Source organism: Denticeps clupeoides, chromosome 13 (assembly GCF_900700375.1).
Source record: "Denticeps clupeoides chromosome 13, fDenClu1.1, whole genome shotgun sequence".
In the NCBI taxonomy this organism is placed as follows: Eukaryota; Metazoa; Chordata; class Actinopteri; order Clupeiformes; family Denticipitidae; genus Denticeps; species Denticeps clupeoides.
Window position 1 is genome coordinate 16,141,054 of NC_041719.1, and position 13,898 is coordinate 16,154,951.

Consider the following 13,898-nt stretch of genomic DNA (forward strand, 5'->3'; position numbering starts at 1 on the left):
GAAGGTCAGAATAGAACATCAGACCAGTTTCTCACAGAGAAACAGAACATGCACAGGAAAAAAAGATTGTTTTGGAGGCAAAAGAGTAAGAAAGTTTGATGGAGAAAAGGAGGGAAATGGATATTTAATCCCACCTAATTATGGGAATATGCCCTTTCTGATCAACCAACCAGGAAAATTTAATTACAAAACCAATTACAAACGTGGCAAATGTATCGGATCTGACCAGGCGCTCTCAAGAAAAGCAGGAGGGGGGTTTCGGTGAACAAGTCGACGGAGGGGGAGATGCAGGGTGCAGGAGACCAGCAGGGAGAGGGGGATGAGGATGAGGGAATGAGAGGACAGATGACAGCTCATCCACAATTTCTCCCTGTGGGCTTCTTCGCGTTCATAGCTATCGCAATTCTTTTCGCAGCTTCCTGTCTGTCTCGGTGTCCAGCTCTCCCAGGTGTGGATGCAGGTGGGGACTAAAAGCCCCCCGGTCCTCCTCTAGTCCTCCCTGCATTCTCTGCCGCATCTTTTGTCTCTCCCCCCACCTCACCGTTGCTCATTGTGCTTTTGTTTGATGGTGTCGCTCTCTCACACAGATTCGGTGTCTGGTGTTACTTTCAGAGTTAAAGAAATCTCCCCGCGCCTGAAGCGGATTAATCTGGCCTTCTTTACCCTCCTCCGCACAGGCGACGTTCTAGAAGAACCCCCCCCTCTCCAGGTTTTTCCCTTCCCACTCGTTTTTATCTCTGAGGCCAGGGAACGTGTCTGAAGTGGGATGGGGGTTGGTTTTGGTGCGGGGGTTTTGTGTGGGTGACGACCGGAGGGCTAACCAGAGTAAATTAGTTTAACATGAAGTCACTTAAAGATCTGGCATATTATTTTTTTTAATCTCTTCTGATGTCAGAAATATGGGGGTGGAGTTGAAGGTGGGGGTTGTGGCTTTGCACTTTAAACATATTTCAAGTTCATGTGCTGTGAAAAGTGTTTACCCGCCTATGGATCACACATTTAGTTAGGATTTAAAATAAAGCATGATCTACATCAAGACTGTTGTGGCACGCAGCCCGGTAATCAGAAAGTTGCCGGTTTCAATCCCTATCCGCCAAGCTGCTACTGGGGTGCCACCAAGGTGCCACCGAGCAAAGCACCGTCACCAAACACTGCTCCCCGGGCACCTCTCATGGCTGCCCACTGCTCACCAAGGATGATGCTTAAAAGCAGAGGACACATTTCGCTGCATCACCGTGTGCTGTGTATCACAATGACAATAACTTCACTTTCACTTTTCTCAATATGAACATTGGTCACTATACCAACTGTCCTTTTGGCCAGAGCAAAAACCATGAACTAACATAAAAAATAAGGTTTTGACATTTCTATCTTCTCATATTTACATTCCACAAACTATTTTCACATCTGACAAACAAAAACTACCAAAATGAAAGCAAAAACAAATGAAATCTTCATATAATTATTGGATACTACATTTAAAACAAAACTGAGGATGAATCAACAAGCTGGACCATACTTGTGGAGTGAAGTGTAGTGTAAGAAATCCCAAATCCAAAACAGCAATCAAATGAATACCATTCTACTAATCAAAGTAATACCGTTCTACCAATGCCAATGCACTAATTTTTTTATGCCTGCTTCCTGTCGTTATGTAGCCTGACAGATTCTCCACAAGGTTAATTATTCCCTCTTTTGGTGGAGGATGGGAACAGAAAGTAATAAAGTAAAATTAGGAGTTATAGAACTAATTGCTTCCAGGACTAGAGGATAATTGCGCCAAACACACTGGGCCTAGTTTACCTAAGAGACATAAAGAGGTGTGGAACCAGGTAATTAATTCAAAACACACATCAATGCTCACCTCCCGCTTGCCCTTCATCCTGCAGATCTGTATGTCCTTTTTGTTGGACTCCCAGGTGCGCTTCTGTGGCAGCCAGACAGAAAACAAGAGAACCCAGGAGTCAGTGGCAGCATGTGTGGCGGAGTTACCGTATATATATATATATCTTCTGCCCTGTTTCAAAAGGAAAGCTCACCTTGCTGTAGAACATCTCGTCTCCTGCCACATTATCCAGCTCGACACGGAAAAGGTCATCCCTGGTAGACAGACAGCAGGACAGCCATTCATTGTAAACCCAGAGACACGTTCGCATCCATTACTGCACACATCAACTCAAGGCGTTGACAAGCCGCTACTCCCAGCTTCCCGTCTTTCAGGTTTTACCGAAAGACTGATCTAATAAACGGGCCGCTTACCAGTGACGACAACGCAAACATTACAACTGCTGTGTCTGGAACTTGTAGAGGAGTGTGTTACCTGAATTCATACACGGCAAAAAGTGTGAGTGTCAAAGCGCTGTTTTGTCACGCTGTGGCTCACAGGGACTCTCAGTGCACTGCGTGTTGCCATGGCTGTCAGCGGGTGGCTTTTTTCCGTGGATTCTCTAACACAACTGTTTATAAGGATGTAACATGAATCATTTTAACACTAAGAAACTTGGGTTCTCTTCTGTCTGGTGTGTTTAACTTGTAGTTCTTGGAAGTTTTCAGGTCTAAAATGATATAAAACCATTTTTTTCCCAATGTTCACATGAACATATATGTAATTTTCCTTTGCTTTCAAGGGATACTATTGGCCTAGAACAGGGCTGCTTTTTATCATTTGGAGATGAGACCAAAATTTACAGCCTAATGAACAGCTTATTTAAGTTATTTTGGCGTGAAACTTAGTGCTCTATGCCAAAAAGCCGACGTTGATAAAGGATCCTGCCTTTCAATGCTACAGTGATATGAAGCATACAGCCAGTCCTGGAATGACCCCAGTCCATCCATGCCATGAATTACTTTTCCAGTAAATAATCAATGTTCACTTTCATCTAAAACCTCGTGCCAAGATCATGTGTGAAGAGAGCAGGATCCGGCCCTTTCCCCGCCTGACCCCGCTTTTCACCGTGATTGAACATCCTTCAAATTGGCTTCTACAAAAGAGTCTTTGGGTTCGTTCTCCCCTGAAAATGCACGTGCGCCTCATTTTGTGTCTTTCAAGCAGAAACTGAATTAATCGCACGGAATTAATCACATCGTTCGCAAGCAACATTCATAAATCCGCCTACGCCAAAATGCGGGCCTGCTGTCAAAGCAGCCTACCACATAATACCGGGCATTCATGCAGCTCTGTGCCACATGCGGCGCTAATAATGCCAGTCTAACCTTCCACGTCGACAAAGGTGGCTTTTGAGCCGGGACCGGCCGACGCCCGTGCGGGGAGGTGCGTCCGTGTGTTCACCAGGCAAGCGGCCTATTCACCGCGGCTCCGGCGCTGAATGCCGCAATCTGTAAATCTGCCGCGGCTGTGTTATTGCAGCAGAATCGATCTTATCGCGCCGCTCCCCATCTGTGGCGCTCTTCCTTTCGAGGCGGCCCGGCAACAATAAATGATTCGCGTCCCGTCCTCCCCGGGTCTGTTAAGGGGTCCCCCCCCCCCACCCCCCGGAGCGGCCTGGGTAAAATAACCACAGTCTGACTCGGGGCCTTATTTATGCAGCGGGGTCAACGCGTGAACAGGAAACAAACAGCGGGGCAGGGCGAGGCCAGCGCGGGGCGGGTAATCTTATCCAGATCCCTTTTAGCGCTTTGCTGCATTAGCATACGGGAACACGGACGGGGTCTCCTCCCTATACTGCCTCCACTTCTCCGGACTTCAGGAATCGCGCAGAGCCGGAGGCTGGAGCTGCCGGTGCAGCCGCGCGCCAGGGCCTTTGTGGGCTGGATTCCCGACAGGCGCCTGGGTGCGCCTGGGAGCGGGCCGCTCGGCTGTTCCTCTGCACTAATTTGTTCGTAATGAAAGAAATCCGGTTGCAGAGAAGACGCCGGAACCAGTCTGACGGTGACGGTGCGAAGTCACCAGATCAGTGGCGGCCCCCCCGAAACCCCCGCGTCTGCGACGTCAGGGCCGTGCTGGTCACGGCCAGGCCTGCTGCGAGGGCATCTGCGCGCTCTTCTACAGAGGAGTGGCCCTCCGGCCTCTCTGTGGTCAGTGCGTGTCTGCCAGATGCCATCTGGCCCTTTACGGCTCCCCAGGGTGCAGTAGGCTCGGCCAGGTCAGATTTGGCTGCTCGTCATCGTGACCTCCCACTAAACGCCTGCAGCAGGCTGACTGCTGTCTTCTTAGCCACCAACTCAAATCTGGAATCACTTTGCTGCTGGAAACCGGTTAGAGCTCCAGAAGCGCTTCTTACAAGCGCTGTACGTCACACTGCATTAGTTCCCACAACCCCCCGCGTTCCTTCTCTTAACAAGCTGCCTGAGAAGCCACGGCGCGCGTTGAATAAAGCTGTCACCTCTCCATCCTTCACTGGACAGATAAAGGCAGGGCGGTGTCTGGCGGTACGCCCCTCTCCCTGCACCCGCCGGCACGCCTGTGCGGGTAGTTATGCTGAGGCTAAGAGGATTTGGGGCTGGCTGGCGTGTCTTATCGGGGGCTCGGCCACCGTTCCGTCCTCTCCCGAGTCCCCGGGCATATCACACCGACTGCTTTCTGTCTGTTTCAGCGAAAAACTGCTATTAACCCGCGTGCCCACACACACACACACACACACACACACATAGAGGTCATACGTCTAGCATCTAAAATATCAATCATCTGTCCATAAGGAATACTGTACTTCTCAAACTCCGGCTCGAAACTGGAAGGCACGTGTCAGGCGGCCTTACGCCTCTAATTATTTCTTTAGCACTAACTGACCTATAAAGTAAAAATGTGCTCGGCCGTCCGTCTCCTCGTATTTTCAGCATCGCACACTCACCAAAGGCCATCGCCTGGGTCACTTCCTGTCACAGTATGTGGCTTCTTGTTAGGTTTCCCAGTGGACAACTACAGCTTCCAGTAACTGATACCATGTGTGCGCCAGCGCCCTGTGCCAGCGGGAGCTTTTCTTAGTAATGCTCTATATATTTATTAGTGTTACATGCTCTCATATTTGAGTTATTCTGGGAAAGTCGGAAGCTAATGAGGCTGTTTATTTCTCTTTGCCTATTTCCATCCTACTCTGGCCAGACACAGCAGAGAAACAGCCCAGCCCCACCCACTTCAATGTCTGGGCGGGGTCGGCAGGCCTCGCCCCCCCACGCGCTGCCTCAGTCTGGCTGGCCAGACGGGCTGTGTGTGTGGGAGAAGGAAAGGAAGGGGCATGTGGGACCTGCCCAATTACCGCTTCAGCACCTCTTCTGACACTGGGAGCAAAAGGTGGCCCCCACGGCCCCCATGTCCTGAAACAGTCGCGTCATTTATTATCCACAAAGTGACCCACACTATAAGCAAATTAGCTGAATATGCATTTATTAAAAACGCTGCATAGCTGTGGTGTGCTAACCGTGACGTCACATGATTGAATGCGCACCTTTCTGACTCTATCCGCATTTCCAGCTGCACGTTTTTTTTTTTTTTGGTTTTCGTGACATTTACTGCATCTTCATTTCCTCCACCACAGCCTACCTGGCTCCAATGTACAGCGTCCTGTTCACCTTCAGAATCCTCTGAATATGCAATGGCTCTTGATGGAGAGATGAGCGATGAGGTCGCCCCAAAAAGACTGGATGCCGTCTGACCACTGTGAGTGAGAGGTCAAGTGACAGAGAGAGAGAGAGGGAGAGAGAGGGAAGAGAATAATCTGGTGCCGGTCCCATCATCTTATCGTTTTCTTGGAAGTGCTGAGGAAATGGAGGAGGGTGGGACGGGTCGTCCATCAAACAAACTGTGAAGGGCTATACAGGCACGTCTGTCCTCCAGCCAGATCTGCGTTGGACTATCACACCCCTCCTGCGCGTTCCCCCTCATTCGCTATCTGTCTGTGTTTTCGTTTCTCTTGGACCGATAAGGCGTCCCTCTGGACGTCCTATCTGGATTTTTTCTCCCCCCTTTAATCCAAAAGGCTATGAGACGCCAGACTCCCCACTGGTTACTTTACCCAGCGCTGGAGGCACTAAATTCCCCCGAGACACTGTGGATCAATACCATTGATTTGCAGTCAATCGTGTGTCTCTTGCAGGTTGGGGTCTGATGTAATAAAGATGCCAGGACCCCAGGGGACAACAGATAGGCTCTGACCTCAATCTTGATGTTTGAAGTTCAAAACGGCGTGGCTAACACCTACCTTCACTGGGAACAGAGTTCAGAGGTCCGGGTTCTTCTGGAAATGCGCTGTCAGCCACTCGCAGCAGCCAGAGCAACAGAATGATGGGTGTGGCCAGGGTCGTCATGGCAGCTGGATCCAGGTGCTGTGGGGACATAAAACCATAAAATCAGATTCGGTCCTCGGACAAGGACTCTGTCCACGAGACTGAGCTCATAAATGGCTCTGCGCAGAGAGCCAACGGGACACCCAGCGACTCTTCCAGTCCTGTGCCTGTCCTCACAACACATCTCTGTCTTCAAATCGCTCTGAGATCTCTTCAGAGATCAAGGCCGAGATGAAGTCATCCGCTGCTGGTAAAGAGCCGAGTCAGCAGCAGCATCGAGTTCAGACTCGATGACACGCGAGACTCGTGTAATTTCAAACTAGACGACGAGAGGGGCGGTAGGGGGAGACGGCAAAACCACCCCAAGAACGCTTCCCTGGTGGCATTCGCTTAAATTAAAGCTTTTTTTCCGCCGTACAAACAAGTCGTATCACGTTTCTGGCTCTAAGTGAGAGGTTGGTGATTGCATTTTTATGCCCAGCAGCTATACAGCAAGCACAGTCCACGAGGAGAGAAGTGACGGTTAATACACAAATGATGCTCGTATTAATCCGTCTAGAAAATTGCCCCGGCGTCTCGGGGACTGCCGCTGAAATGTAAACCGTGTAACAGCGGGGTCGGCAGTGTTTTAACTCAGATGTGCTGAGTCTTGGTCGACGCATTAAACCCGGTTCTTACATGAATCTGCTTTACGATCCTTCCTCTACAGTGATAAAGATGAGTGTTTTATGGGGACGGCGAATTACAGCTCCGTGCTCGTGCCTAGCAGTTCAGCATCAGTCCACACACACTTTTGACCACAGTCATATAATAGACTGCATTGTTGAAATAAATGCAATAAATTGTTTAATAAATTCCCGTATTATTAGAATGGACCATTTCCAAATCTTTAAAGAGTGAAGTGCAGGTTCGTGGAAAGCTACCGCTCAATATCAACTAATCCAATCAGCGCGTGACTGAGGATTCGGGCTCCACTAATAACAGGGAACTGTAAACTACCACCCAGTAAACCGTGAGTCCCCAGTTGTAACACAGTTCTAAAGACGTCACGGTCAAAAGAACAGACAGACTAGAACAAGACAGTCACGACTCTCACTCATAGGGATTCAAAAGAGGAGCAGAATTTGATTCATTATGACTGCTACAGTCACAAAAAGGCATCTTTCTCCAACAGAAATCTTCACAGTGCATGCGCTGGACACGGATCGTAAAAAACAAACCAGATCGCAAGGCAAATGTTTACGGCTGTTGTCGCGCGTTTCAGTTCTGGCCGCGGTCGCAATATTTGCATGGAAAATCACATGGAAAAAGCTTTCAAGCCAAGTCACGGTGGCAGACACAAACACAAACACAGAAAAATGGCCGAGCAATGAGCCGTGCTGCTGAGGGCTACAGCTGGACTGTAACCAGTTTCATTTGAATGGACGTGCCGGAATTTCTTTATTCAAAAATTGTCATTGATTTTATGGCGGGTACAAACCGATTAAGTGACACAATGCAAGGGAAACAGTCATTCGCTCCCATCCTCCTCCTCCTTCCACCAGTGCACACACACACACACACACACACACACACACTCTCAGACACAGACTGCGCCATTGTGCCGCCTCCCTCTACAGTAAAAGGCCTCACGCTGCTTTATCGGAGGTTATCATCTTTATGGCACATTTCTCAAATTCCCCTCATTGATGTTGAAACAAGGAGACCCCACACAGCAACTGCTCTGCACGCGAACCGCGAAGTTAGAGGGGGATGAAAAGGACAAAAAAAAAAAAGGCGGGATGGAGGAGAGAGGTCAGAGGGGCAAGCAGGAAAACGCGGGGATGTGGGAGCAGCACAGGGGCAAATGTCACGAATCGTTGTAATCGTCAATCCATTGTGCGCAGATATTAATAATTAATGAATCAAACGCATGCCATTAGTATAATGAAAAATGCTGAGCGATAGGATTTCAGAGGCCAAGAAGGTATGAAAGAGAGAAACAGATGAACATCGTATGTTACTAAGTAATTAAGTAATTGAACTTTATTGTCATTCAGTACAACAACGGATGCATAGCTGAACGAAATTGCGTTTCTCCAGGCTCAGTATTCAGCTTTAAAAGACAAGACGAACATACAGACATTACAAATATTTCATAAGACAGCAAGTTTGTTTACCGCTACAATGGTGGTGACACTGAGGTGGTAGTAGCCTAGTGGGTAAGACACTCGCCTGTGAACCAGAAGACCCGGGTTCAAATCCCACTTACTACCATTGTGTCCCTGAGCAAGACACTTAACCTTAAGTTGCTCCAGGGAGACTGTCCCTGTAAATACTGATTGTAAGTCACTCTGGATAAGGGCGTCTGATAAATACTGTAAATGTAAATACTGTAAATGACACTAATATTTTTTTCTGACTGCTTTCAGTCACAATGATTTTCCCTGCAAATCATCCATCCCATTCGTTTTAATATTTCCATTTCTTCAAATTTGGTAGATTTAAAGATAGTGATAAGATTTTGGAGGTCATAGGTGGACTGTTGGTGGCTCAGGATCCCTAACACTGTACAATCAAGTTATATGTCAGGGGCGCTTGGGTAGAATTTCTTCATACATAGGTACATTTCGATCCAACAATGAAATTTTCTTCTAGTGGTCAAAGGTCAAGATCATTGATGGTCTGTCTGGAGGGATGTGACCTGATGCTCCGACGACTGAGCTGATATTGAACTGCTCCCTTTCAATCTGTCTCCTGCATTCTTCTGTAGACCGCATGTTTCTCACCGGAAATGGTTCCGCGAAATCATAAGTGTAATTACATTCCACCAAATAACGGTGCACGTAGATTGTATCTTAGCCACAGCCTCGTGCCACTCTTTCTACTCTCCATACAGTCCAGGGAGATTCAGTCTCTTTCATTACTGTGTCCATTTCCGCTAGTCCAGGATCAATGTCATTAAAGGGCCTTTAGTAGGTAATTATCTAAATAAAGTAATCAACAGACAAACGGAAGGACGAGTGGGCAGGACGAGGCGAGGCGTAAAGGACCGGTGCAGGGCTGACCGCGGAGACACAGCTACTGATGACCGAGAAAGAAAAAAATGAAATCTCTTGGGCAATCACCAAGGCCTCCGGCGCTCCGACAATCTAGACGAGAGCCGATGCAGAGTCGATGGCTCCGTGGTGAGTCTTCACGCCTTGTTCATTAGCGCGGCTCCACCGCGGACTCTTCCCAGCATCCAGGGCAGAGTATGCCGGTTTCAGCTCGGAGAAAGAGATTCTATTACACACCGTAGCCCTGGGACACTTGAGCTATAAATCACACTGCGGCCTGAAAGCGAGCTCTTGTGAGACGTGTGCCGGAGGAAGAGGAAGTTAATGCAACCGGAGACGATATTAAAGCGTCGAGGTGTCAGACCGAAACGAAACGCAGACGATTACTACAGCGCTGACCTCATGCCCAAAATAAAACCCTTTTAATACCAGCCTTGTACTAACACAACCATAAAACTCTGACTCCGTGCACGTCGCTAACTTACACGCCTGACTGTGCGAATTTCAAGCACCAGCTTTCTTTCATGTTTCTTCAACTTCAACCCAACCAGCTCTCAGCTACTTGTTGCATTCGATTGTGTCAAGAACCATTTTTAGACAGAATGATTAAGTGATTACGTGGGCTTTATGAAGTGTGGGGAATAAACGACAGGCTTGCCTGATGCAGCTTGGGACTGTTTTCAAGCTGATTTTCTCCCGGAGGGGACAAAGAGACTCGGCATTAGTGAAAGAGGACAGGGTGGGAGGCAGAAAGCTGCCTAAAACGGTGCTTAGCAGGAAAGGAGAGAGTCAGGATGACAAAAACAGGGTTGGACAGAAACCGAAAAAAAAGGCAAAGAGCTGGCATCAGCAGACTGGAGAATACTTTCACTGGATATGTGGGACGGGAGACCGGACTATGTGCGGAATGCTTTCGCACATCCTTGCCTGCAAACGTAGAAAATCTGGAAAAGAAAAAACCAGCAGACACTCATTTCATGAGCCCCCATCCCTAAATCTGTTCAAATGACCTGCGGCATACTGCCTGCCCCCACAAACTAACCCAGGGGTCAGTTGGTCAGGCCAATGCAGGAACAAATGCTTCAGATCCAAAAAGCCCCTCCAAACGCATCACTTCAGCAATAGTTAACTTTGCCGTACACTTTAGCTTCTGGCTAAACTCCTGGCACATGAACAGTCATTTGTTTTTTTTACATATATCTCGAATGATAGACTGGAAACTTTAGAAGAAGCAAAAAAAGAAAAGAAAAGAAAAACTACATATTTTACATGAAAAGACATCCCATTTGGACGTAAATCAGTAGAAGGGCCTGCTGCTTCTGGCCGAGTCCCTTTTCCCATGTCATCCTAGTCCTGCCGTGGTATTTATGAGCTGTAACGAGATCGGCCTTCCTGCACAGCATCCTGGGTAATAGGAGGTCCGAGGCAGCAGGACGATGAGGAGAGGAGGTGAGATGAGAGGGAAGGAACGTGAAGATCTGTCTCATTCAGCTGCCCCTCAGGCTCTGTGTGACTCACCTTCCCATCATCCACCTCTGCAATGCTGGCAGCGGGTGCTAAGCTGGCATAGACTGCTCTCATCAGCAACGCATTACAGGCCAGCAAATGGGGGAAGGGCGCGGCTATACGCTACTCTACATTCTAGCATTTATCCAAACTGATATTAACTTCTTATCCTTTTGAGCCTATTTATTTCATAACTGAATACACATTAAATATGCCCATGTTAAATTAACACCACACAATGCTTAACACTGTATAGTGGCTGTTTTACACAGTGATTTAATGTAACACTGATATAGGTTGGGGTCATTTATCCAGGAGCCATGTTATTTAACACTGGCATGCTCCGATTCTAAAATAAGATGGGCCAAAGGAATATGAATACACTATGAGTGAATGCACAGTTCATGTATTAAATTAATATAATTATCACAACTTTATTGCATTTAAAAAAGCCCGATCAAAGGATACTATAGCAACAGAGGGTTAAGTATGGCTTTGTGATTTTTCAGGAAACTGGAAATAGTGAATATTCAAGCATCATGCAGCCATGTAGCTAAAGACTGACATATAGAAAATCAAATGTCATGTGCATGTCATCATTTCATAACTGTTATTATTATAATATAATATTGTGATCGAACATGTTGGCCAGGCCTAGACTGCTGTGGCATTCATATTTCATCAGAGACACGTACCCTGTCTTATAGGCCCGCGGCAACGTTTTAGTACCTCTGCCCCTCAGTCTCAATAACTGGACCCATACAGCCCTCATTTGTGAACTCAGGGCCCCATCTCAGCATCAGCCTCAGAGTCAGACCCGACCCCCGTAAGGAAACATTAGGAATACTGACAAGAGACGCTCCCTTGCTCACAGCACAGCGTTAATGTGACAAATGCCATTAACACTCTGTCAGATCAAAGGCGCGTTCGGACCAAATTTACTACACTGTTGTCGATCATTTCCTTCCGGGGCTTATTTTTAACGACTACGCTTCGCCAGCGTAAAAACGTCAGGCCGGTGGTCCTGCCCCTGTTCACCCACCGCCCACTTTACTGACTGTCATTAGCAGCTCTGGGGTAGCGGACGTGAGCAGTAAATTACACATCGGTCAGAGCCAAAGGACTAGCCGGCATTAAACAGCGGGTAAAATACTCAGCGGGCTGACTGGACGAGCAAAGCCTTCGCATTCATCACGTTAGGCCCATTAGAAACCGAAGACAGGGTGCAATTCTGCGTGCGGGGCTATAAATAATAGAGATGTGGGCCCTAATGGCCCTGAGGTTTTCGCAACATCACGGTGCACCCTCCCCCTTGATGTGATTATTCTCCTAAAATTCCCCTGAGTATTAGCTCACTAAAATATACAGCGAAACCCAAAACCCAAACCTGTTCTCACCCACAGTCATATGCCCTTTAGACGAAGATGGTTTAATTGTTAGAGAAACACTGCATCAGTCAGAGATGGCATTCGGTGTTTGGAGTTGTGGAGCCGGGGGAACGGGTTGCGTGTAGTCAAGACGAAAAGCTATTTGGCTCATTTAGTGAAGGAGGATTCAAGAAAAAGGATAAATGTGTGTCCATGAAGTGAATAGAAAGAACAGCAGTGTGAGGATCTGTGTGTGCGAGCGAGTGTGGGTGAACGAGCGCATAAACCTCTGTGTATTGTGATAAGAGTATATTCCTTATTGCATGCAAACGAGACCACTCGAACAGCCATTGCACATACACAATTTTTTTGAGTTTCTGAATAGATGTGTTGAAACAAAATCACAAATGGAAAAAGAACTAGGAACAGTCCAGGGGCCACTGTCCCTGTAACTACTGATCGTAAGTCATTCTCGGTCTCTGCTAAAAAAACAGTATACTTTCATTTTGGTTTCAGTTAAATAACGTATTGTATTGTATTGTACACTGTATTTGTGAATTTAGAATAAGATGATCCTTTGTTAGTCCCACAAGTGTGGGATTTACAAGAACGGATGTGGGGCAGTTGAGGCTCGAACGCCGGCTTCCTGCACCATAGAAAAGCCTCGTAACCGCTCGGTTGTTTGGCTGCTGCAATGGTCAGGTCTGTTTGGACTAAAAAAAAGGAGTAAAACTATGATAACACTGATGCATGTGTGTCTGTGTATGGTAATAGTGTATATAGTAATACAATTACCATATATAATGTATATAATGTGTGTGTATTTATATATATATAGAGAGAGAAAGAGAGAGAGTTTGTGAGGCATCAATATTAATGTTGAGAAAAAGCCTCTCGGTACACTGTGAGTGATGTGAAGGCCAACTGAAGAGTGACCCTGCTCCAGCTCAAATTGCCCTCAGCAGAACGCCTTGTTTGCCGCACACAAATGGAAGTGGAAATGTGTGGTCAGTTCATCAGCAGGCATCTTAAAACAGGAAAAAAAACCCACTGTGGTTATCTGTCTCCTCCAACACGAGTCAAAACTGCCCCAAGGCCAGGTACCGTCAGGGAAACGAGTTTCAACAGGGTTTTAAAAGGCACAGTCCATTTCAAACACTGTCACATAAACTCCACCAATCCACCGCCAGTGCACAAACGCTACTCTTTGCAGACTGAGCAGCTTTGCGTTTATTGCCCTGTTTGTGTCTTCATTTCCACGGCCGGTTTACTCTCTCATTATGTATCATCACCTGGGGACAAACTGGAACTGAAGCTCAAAGAGCTGGGGTGGTAGTAGCATAGTGGGTAAGTAACTTGCACCAGAAGACCCAGGTTCAAACCCCACTTACTACCATCGTGTCCCTGAGCAATTAACCCTGAGTGTCTCCAGGGGGGGACTGTCCCTGTAACTACTGACTGTAAGTCTCTCTGGATAAAGGCATCTGATAAATGCTGAAAATGGAGATGTGAGCTACATGGGATGAAGAGGAAAAACTCATGAACTGTTTTGACTCTGTGGACTTTTCAGAAAATCATCTTATTTGTACAATTGCCACCATGATCATGGACTTCATAAAGAAAATAGGTGATGACTGTTTTTCAAAATCTAGTGGTGCTGTCTGAATGCACCGGAATTAGGCGTGGTTAGTACCACTACTGAGCATCACCCTCACGATCCCACCACATAATGCCTTTTATAACTATA

At 47.1% G+C, this 13,898-nt stretch overlaps 1 protein-coding gene across 3 annotated transcripts in view; it reads right to left on the bottom strand.

Moving 5' to 3' along the window:
• sema6bb (sema domain, transmembrane domain (TM), and cytoplasmic domain, (semaphorin) 6Bb) overlaps positions 1-13,898 on the bottom strand; it is an 85,024-nt gene that overhangs the window by 36,875 nt on the left and 34,251 nt on the right. For all 3 annotated transcript variants that reach the window (XM_029001120.1, XM_029001118.1, XM_029001121.1), the window contains 4 exons: positions 6,156-6,279; positions 5,498-5,612; positions 2,040-2,100; positions 1,865-1,927 (listed from right to left, as the gene is read on the bottom strand). In XM_029001120.1, the coding sequence (XP_028856953.1) occupies positions 1,865-1,927; positions 2,040-2,100; positions 5,498-5,612; positions 6,156-6,261 (345 nt within the window). In that variant the 5' untranslated portion in view covers positions 6,262-6,279. The remainder of the gene's footprint in view (positions 1-1,864; positions 1,928-2,039; positions 2,101-5,497; positions 5,613-6,155; positions 6,280-13,898) is intronic.